This window comes from Prionailurus viverrinus, unplaced genomic scaffold (genome assembly GCF_022837055.1).
Source record: "Prionailurus viverrinus isolate Anna unplaced genomic scaffold, UM_Priviv_1.0 scaffold_49, whole genome shotgun sequence".
NCBI lineage: Eukaryota > Metazoa > Chordata > Mammalia > Carnivora > Felidae > Prionailurus > Prionailurus viverrinus.
In genome coordinates this window covers 430,622-439,229 of record NW_025927612.1, presented here as the reverse complement: position 1 = coordinate 439,229, position 8,608 = coordinate 430,622, and the positions used below count along the sequence as shown (strand labels likewise).

Below are 8,608 nucleotides of genomic sequence, written 5' to 3'. Positions count from 1 at the left end.
CAAAAATAGATGGACAGACAGTGCTACAGACTGAATGTTTGTGCCCTCCCCCAAATTCACATGTTAAATCCCAATCGCAGCGAGTTAGGAGGTGACTTTGGGAGGTGATTAGGTCGTGGGGAGGAGCCCTTGAATGGGGTTAGTGCCATCCATCATAAGAGAGACTCCGGAGAGGTCCCTCACCCACTCCTGTGGACATGGGCAGAAGATGGCTGTCTGTTAACTGTGAAAGCGGGCTCTCACCCGACACAGAATCTGCCAGGACCTTGATCGTGGCCTTTCTAGACTCCAGAGCTGTGAGAAAGAAATATTTTGTTGTTTATAAGCCACCCAGTCTGTGGTATTTTGTCACAGCAGCCTGATGAGCAGACTGAGACGGACAGTAAGAAGACACACCTAAATCCAACCGTTCAAAAGGTATAGTCAAAGTTAACGGGTTAAACACTGCAACTGCAAGGCACAGATTGTCAGAATGAAGAAGGAGCGAGGATTTTGCTGTCTACAAGAGATGCAATTTGAAAATATGGGGCGCCTGGGTGGCTCATTCGGTTGGGCGTCCGACTTCGGCTCAGGTCATGATCTCGCAGTCCGTGAGTTCGAGCCACGCGTCGGGCTCTGTGCTGACAGCTCTGAGCCTGGAGCCTGCTTGGGATTCTGCGTCTCCCTCTCTCCCCGCCCCTCCCCCGTTCATGCTCTGTCTCTGTCTCAAAAATAAATAAACATTAAAAAACATTTTTTTAAATAATAAAAATAAAGACTCCGATATGTTGATAGTGAGAGAATCCCACATTATATAGCATGCAAATAGTAAGCCTAAGAAAGTGGGAATGGCTCTATTAAATTAGACAAAACATATTTAAAGGCAAAGACTATCACCCGACATAAAAGGTAATGATGATGTAAGCATCAATTAATCAGGAACACAGAACTGATAGACGTCCTTGCAGCCAATAAAAGGGCTGCCAAATACATGAAACAAAAGTTGACAGAATCCAGAGAAAAACAGACTTTCCCACAAGTATAGGTGGAGATTTTAACATGTGTGCCTCAGCAGTTGAAACAGCTAGATCCGAAATCAATAGAAATAGAGAATATGTTTGTGACCTTACCAACCACCATAGAAAGCCACCTCTGAAGGAACTCTGCCCGATTCGCCACGATGAGCCCTGGGTCTGCAGGTCTGTCCCTCCGACGCCACCGCCTTGTCGGTAGGCCGTCGTATGGGTGCAAAGTGAAGGCGGGGAGACTTCTGCAGGCTCCGAGCCTTGGAACCTCGAGCCCCCACGGCTCGCGAGGCCCAGTCGCTACAGTAACATTTTGCCTCCTCACGTGCTCTCCTGGTCCAATCATTTGCTCCGTAAAGAGCGCGTCGCCGAGAACTTTCTAGCTTCTCGGCCTGGGGGCTTCTGGGAGAGCTGGAAGCCCGCGTGGCCTTCGCACCGAGTGCTTGGGAGAGGCGGCCACGCAGTTCCCGGCTGTGCGGCTGAGGCGAGTTCTTCAGACCCCTGTGAGTGGGAGCGTGGGGTCGGTCCCCCAGCTGGAGAAGGTAAGAGGGTGGGCGCGGGCCGTGTTAGCGCCGGGGCTTCGGAGTTCCCGGCTGCGTCGGGTGCGGGTGCCCAGGCGGGGAGCCGAGGTGGGTGAGGATGGCCGGAATAGAAGGCTCGTGGGGGGGGGGGGGGCATTCGCCTGAATAGAGAGCTCCTGGGGGGGGGGGGCCCGTGGCCCGAATAGAAGGCTTGTGGGGGGTCGCTGGTGGCCGGAGTAGAGGGCTCGTGGCCAGAAAAGAGGGCTGGGGGGGGGGGTGTCCGGAATAGCGGCCTTGTGTGGGGGCTGTGGCCGGAATAGAGGCCTAGTGGCCGAATAGAGGGCTCATGGGGGGAGGGCGTTGGGCAGAATAGAGGGCTCGTGGGCGGGCGTTGGGCGGAATAGAGGCCTCGTGGCCGAATAGAGGGCTCATGGGGGGAGGGGCAGTCGCCTGAATAGAGGGCTCGTGGGCGGGCGTTGGGCGGAAAAGAGGCCTCGTGGCACGAATGGAGGTTCGGGGGACGGTGGGCATGCTTGCGGGTGAGGGGAGAACTAACGCGGACGCCCGTGGCGGTGTGGGAGCGGGGCGGGGGCAGCCGAGGGAAGGAAAGATTCCACAGTGTCGGAGGCCCGAGAGGAGGCCTGCTGGCTGAAGGGCGTCTGGTTGGGCACTCCAGTGGGGCTAATATCTAAGCTTGTGAGGAGCAGGTAAGGAGGGCTCCCTGGTGCCAGAGGCTGGAGGCCTGAGGGGAGCACCGCTGGGGAGGACGGTGGCGGGGACGATTTCCTGGTGGGGTGGTGAGAGGGCAGGGCTGGCCGCTGGGCGGTGGCGGCTAGCTTCGGGGGCTAGGGGGAGAGAGCTCCTGACCACTGGTGTTGGGGGTGCGGGAGAGGAAGGGTGCCCGGTGCTCAGACTGGGTGGGAGGACTAACGGCTACTGGGAGTGGCGGAAGGGGAGGGGGAAGAGCGCCCTGCTGAGGTGGGGGGGATGGGGAGGAGCCTAGGACTGGGGAGGCGTGGGGGGGGGGGAAGCTACCGGGCTGTGCGGGGCGGAAGGGGGAGCAGGGAAAGAAGGGCGCCAACTGCCCCTGGCAAGAAGGGGGCGCCCGCTCGGGGTGTGTGCCTGTGTGTGGGGGGGAAGGGTCCCTGCTGGCAGGCGCTGGTGGGAGGACTCCTCGGTGTGGGGAGGCTAGAGGGGACGGCTAAGGTGGGTGCGCGACTCCGACTCGGAGGGCCACAAGGGAGGGTGACTGGCTGAGGGTGTGGAGAGCAAGGGAGCGAGGGGTAACGGTTGGGAGGGGGGACAGAGAGCTCCGGTTGTGAGGAGGTGGGAGAGGAAGGCTAATGTCTAAGCGTGTCGGGGAGCCCTGCTTCCAGGGACTAGATGGGTGCTGCCACCCTGCCGTGAGCCTGGGTGCGGGGAGGGGGATGGGCTGGAAGGTACTGCACTGACTGGCCCAGGGTGCGTGGGGGAGGGGTTCTGGGGGGGGGGGGTACCGGTGGGGGGGGGGCCTCCGGGTCGCCTCGGAGATGGGAGATGGAATAAGGATTCTAGCTGTGGGAGGGGCAAGACCTTGTTCTCCACAGAAAATACAGATTCTTTACAAAAGTGCTTTGCACATTCACCCAGATACATCATATGTTGGGCCATAAAAAAGTCTCTATGAGTTTTAACGGATTGTGTTTTTACATAATAAGTTGTCTGGTCACAGGGGAGTTTTATTTAAAATTAGTAACGGTAACGTATTTTTAAATATTTGGAAATTCGTGGCTCAAAGAAGAAAGCACGAAGGAACTTGGAAAATATTTCAAACTGAATAATAAACCCACGACTTACTGAAATTATTGGGAGGCAGCTAAAGAAGCAATCAGAAGAAAATGTATTGTTCTAAATATTTATATTAGAAAAGAAGAAAGGCATAAAGTCAATGACCTAATGGTGCATTCAAAGAAACTGTAAAAAGAATAAAGTAAATGCAAAATTAGCTGGCTGAAAAAATGCTGTAACTAAGAAAAGAAATCAGTACTAGAAAGCAAATTATGGAGACATTTAACAAAGCCATATGTCGGCTTCTGTTTTTAAGAGAGACACAAGGGGAGCCTGGGTGGCTCACCGGTTAAGTGTCCGACTCTTGGTTTTGGCTCAGGTCATGATCACACGGTTTGTGAGTTGAAGCCCCACAATGGGCTCTGTGCTGACAGTGCAGAGCCTGCTTGGGATTCTCTCTCTCCCTCTCTCTCTGACACTCCCTAGCTCTCTCTTTCTCAAAAACTAGTAAATAAGCTTAAAAATAATTTAATGTTTTCATTTGAGACAGAGAGAGAGAGAGAGAGACAGAGAGAGAGAGAGAGGGAGGGAAACTGACCGCAAGCAGGGAAGAGGCAGAGAGAGAGGGAGACACAGAGTCTGAAGCAGGCTCCAGGCTCAGAGCTGTCAGCACACAGCCTGACGCCAGGCTCAAACTCGTGAACCAGGAGATCATGACCTGAGCTGAAGTTGGACGCTTAACCGACTGAGCCACCCAGGTGCCCCAAACCTAAAGAAAATTAAAAAAAAAAATTTTTTTGAGAGAGAGAAAGAGGGAGAGAGAGAGAGAGAGAGAGAGAGAGAGAGAGAGAAGGGATGGGGGAGGGGCAGAGAGCAAGGAAGACACAGAATCTGAAGCAGGCTCCCACCTCTGAGCTATCTGTCAGCACAGAGCCCGATATGGGGCTTGAACTCATAAACCATGAGATCATGACCTGAGTCGAAGTCGGAGGCTTAACTGACTGAGCCACCCAGGTGCCCCCCCCCCAAATTTTTTTTAAAAGAGAAACAAAAGTGGTAAAGCCCTGTTGAGTGTAATCAAGAAAGAAGGAAGGGAACACTACCAGTATCAGGAATGAAAGAGGGCTATCCCTATAGATCAGACAGACATCAGAAAGAGAAGGGAGAGAATATTATGGAAAAATGTACATAAAAAGTTTGAAACCTTGACATATTACTCGGGAGAAACAGCAATTCCTAAAGGTGATGCCAGAAAAAAAAAAAAGAAAAGGTGACTAGCTCAGCTCTGTATCTAGTAAATAAGTTAGTATAGTATTAAAAAAGTTTTTGGAAAATCAAACAAAACAGGAGGAGAGGCAGAGGGGGCCACCAGTGTGAGGAGGATGGGCTTGGCTGTGCGGTGGCGGGGGGGGGGGGGCGCTGTGTGCTCTGGACACACCCTTCGCCCCTTTGCACTCACAGGCTGGGGCTCACGCTGCGACAGTCTGTGCCCCTCTCCAGTCATTTCTCTCCACCCTCAGGTTGTGAGCAATGGCGATGGCACTGGCAGTGCTGCGTGACTGGTGCAGGTGGATGGGCGTGAATGAGCAGCGCTCGCTGCTCATCCTGGGCATTCCCGACGACTGTGAGGACCAGGAATTCCAGGAGGCCGTGCAGGCTGCCCTCCACCCCCTGGGCAGATACCGAGTGCTGGGCAAGGTGTTCAGAAAGGAGTTCAGATCCAAGGTCGCCTTGGTGGAGATGGCTCAGTATTTAAACCGAAGTGTGATCCCCCGACAAATACCAGGCATGGGAGGACCCTGGACTGTGGTCTTCCTGCCCCAGGCCCCGGAATCAGAGTCAGAGGATACACTCAATTTCCTTGCACAGACCCAGAGGCAAGCAGGGGTTGCCCTGGCAGGCGAGGCAGGAGCTGGGGATGGGGCAGGAGCTGGAGGCAAGGCAGCTTCTGGAGGCAAGGAAGGAGCTGGAGGCGGGGCAGCGGCTGGAGGCGGGGCAGCAGCTGGAGACAGGGCAGAAGCTGGAGGCCAGGAAGGAGCTGGAGGCGGGGCAGCAGCTGGAGGCGGGGCAGCAGCTGGAGGTGAGGAAGGAGGCCAAGCAGAAGCTGGAGGCCAGGAAGGAGCTGGAGGCGGGGCAGCAGCTGGAGGTGAGGAAGGAGGCCAGGCAGAAGCTGGAGGCCAGGCAGGAGGTGAGGCAAGATCTGGAGGCGGGGCAGGAGCTGGAGGTGAGGACGGAACTGGAGGCAAGGCAGGAGCTGGAGGCCGGGCAGTGGCTGGAGGTGAGGAAGGAACTGGAGGCAGGGCAGCCGCTGTGGGCCAGGCAGGGCCTGAAGAGGAAGCAGGAGAGTCAGATGAGGAGGGAGCCGCTGGGGACGCAGGAATTGCAGGTTTGTTAGGATCTGTGAGTGTGGCAGGAGCTGCAGGTGAGGCGGGACCTGCAGGTGAGGAAGGAGCTGTGGGTGTGGCAGGAGCCATAGGTGCGGGAAGATCCTGGACCCAGCCTTGGAGCCCGGCCTGGCAGCCTGTGCTGGAAAACAGGGCCTCTATGAAACTGAGAACCTTTCCTGGAATGGAAGAGCCACACCGAGAAGAAGAGTCCTTTGAGAGCTGGCTGGATCACACCAGCGACATGCTGTACCTGTGGTGCCACATCACAGAAAGGGAGAGGAGGAGGAGGCTGATGGAGAGCTTGGGTGGCCCCGCACTGGATCTCGTGTGCGGCCTCCTGGCAGAAAACCCTGACGTCCCTGCACAGGATTGCCTGGCCGCGCTGGTCCAGGTGTTTGGGAGGAAGGACACCCCCACGACCGCACGGCTGAAGTTCCTGACCTGTGGCCAGCGGCCCCAGGAGACTCTCTTTGTCTATGTGATTCGCCTGGAAGGCCTGCTGCAGTCGGCCGTGGAGAAGGGGGCCATCCATCCCAACGTTGCGGACCAGTTGCGCGCCCAGCAGGTGCTGATGCGGGCCCGCCCCAACGAGATGCTCGAGAACAAGCTGAGGAGGATGCGGCTGGACAGGAGACCACCTGGCTTCCTGGGCATGCTGCGGCTCATTCAGGAGACCGAGGCATGGGAGGCCACCGCAGCTAGGAGTGAGCACTTGCAAGTGGAAGAGGGGGCCCGTGTGGGCACCGGAGGCCTGGCCGCTGCCCGGGCCAGTGGAGAGGTTGCCGAAGCCTCCCCAGCCAGGGAAGATGCTTCCCAGGCTGCCCCGGCCAACCTAGGGGCCAGTGAGGCCGTTCCTGGCAGTGCCGAAGCTGATACGGCTGCTCCTGAAGCCCATGATGCCGCCAGGGCAGCCCTCGTCCCTGAGGAGGCCCCCAAGATCTTCCCTGCCACGCAGGAAGATGAAAATGCTCCCGCCTCTGCGGGCCTAGCTCAGGCAAGGGCTGATGGGCAGCGCTTCCAGGGAGGGCCCGGGAGGTCCTGGCTGTGAGCCGGAGGGCCTCGCCCAGGCAGGAGACCAGGAGGCTGGGGAGCCCCTGGAGGAGGGGCCCAAGCCCATCCCAGAGGAGTCGGGAAACGAGGACGGGGCTGGGGAGGTGAGGCCCCCCAAGTCCTCCTCGGGCAAATAGGCTCAGAAGGCCCAGGGGCCCCCTCTCCTCTCAGGCAGCAGCGCTCTGGAGGCAGGGGGAGGCCACGCCAGGGCAGCAGCCTCTCCCCACATGGAGGCAACAACCCACCCAGCCCAAATTCCCAGGACCCCATCTTCCCAAGGCACCCTGGCCACCACCATCAGCCCTTCCAACGGACCAGGATGACCATACTTGATGCAGAGTGGGGCAGGGAGAGGTGCCCCCTCCCATGGCAGCTCCACCCCAGCCCCAGCCCCAGCCCCAGCCCCAGCCCCAGCCCCAGCCCCAGCGCGAAACCCTGCCAGTCCAGGCAGCCAGCCTGGGAAGCACCCCTGAGTGGCTGGCCCTAGCCTAGGTGAGGGGCACCTGAAAATGTGTGCCACCCACACTGGCCTGGGAGATGGTAGGGGCCGTCTCAAGGGTGCCGGCCCCTCGGGCCGCCCAAGAGGGGGACCCTCATTCACTGACCCGTGGAGCACGTCACTCCACGCTCTGAGAAGCCCACTTGTGCCTCTGTAGGCCACTTAGTGACGACCCCCCCCCCCGTGTCAAGTGGCACCCCCAGCTCCCCCTACACGCACCCTAGTTACCATTCCCGTGCAGAGCCCTGAGGTGTGCAGGAGCCCGCGGCGGGTGTCCTGGCCTGACGCAGCAGCCACCTCTCAGCCCCGGGTGTGTGGCACGAGCTTCAGTGCGAGCCCAGGCTCTGCTCGCTGTCGTGCGGTGTCGTGAGCTCAGCCCATGCTTCCTCGGTGTAGGTTTAGGCCAACTGCTGCTTGTTCTTGTGGAGATGTGTGTGTGTTCTTATCTGAGCAGCCGCCCCCACCCCGCCCCGGAGACCTGTCGAAGCCCAGTCCCAGGAGATGGCGGGAAGGACAGAAGAAGGCACGGCTGGTGCTGACCCCGCGACCTCAGGAAGGAGGCACTGGACCAAGGACAGAGGTGGCCTGCGGGAGTCTCCGTGGAAACCGTGCTGTGATGTGCCACTCTCTTGTTACTTGTGACTGAGTTTCTTTGGCTTGTCCGAGTGCCCCATGCTGCGTTTTGCAGCGTCCTGTGACTGTCCTGTGCAGGCCATAGGGCAGGGCCAGGCCCCAGCATGTCGGCCAGAGGGGAGAGTGCCCTGGAGTGAGGGGCCATGGCCAGCGTCCATCATCCTGGCCAGAGGCCGATCGTGGGGCCCTCAGGAAGGGAGGCTATGGCGGGGGGGCCACGGTGTTGGGGGGAACAGGGGCACCTCATTTGGGACCCCAAGAGGAGGGGGGCTGTGACCTGTGGGCTGTAGTGGCTGCTCGGCGTTCCTCTCTGTGTTGTCCCTCCTTCTCTTCAATGGTTTCAGCAAATGTTTCTGTTCAATAAAGTTCATTGAATGTTTCAGCTGAGTGCTGCCTCTGCTGTGGGCAGTCGAGGAAAGGGTCACCTGGGGTTGGGAGAGGGAGCCAGAGAAAATATTCTTGTTCGGCACCCATGGGAGGCTTCTCCAGTGACAGGGTAGGGTAGGCACTTTGACAGGAAAAATAGGATGTTTTTGAGGGCCGTTCTATTTTACAGGTGAATTACAAAGTTTTGCGGTCCCATTGGTCTTCATCTTGGGATGATCCTGTCACCTTTGAAATTGAGCGGGAGTAGTCATGCTTTTTCTTCCCTTGACTATGCTAAAGGGGTCACTGGCATCCAGTTCCTGGGATTGAATATTGCTTAAGGTGTGTGATGCATGGAGTGGGGCCATGCGACCAAGAGCT

At 57.8% G+C, this 8,608-nt stretch overlaps 1 protein-coding gene across 1 annotated transcript; it reads left to right on the top strand.

Annotated features, from left to right (window-relative positions):
- Positions 1 to 1,421: 1,421 nt before the first annotated feature.
- On the top strand, positions 1,422 to 8,240 carry LOC125159383 (paraneoplastic antigen Ma6E-like). The gene is made up of 4 exons (XM_047847726.1): positions 1,422 to 1,546; positions 4,813 to 5,263; positions 5,474 to 6,673; positions 7,683 to 8,240. The coding sequence occupies exons 2-4, from the start codon at positions 4,823 to 4,825 to the stop codon at positions 7,872 to 7,874; spliced, it is 1,833 nt and encodes a 610-aa protein (XP_047703682.1). The 5' UTR covers positions 1,422 to 1,546; positions 4,813 to 4,822; the 3' UTR covers positions 7,875 to 8,240.
- Positions 8,241 to 8,608: the final 368 nt, after the last annotated feature.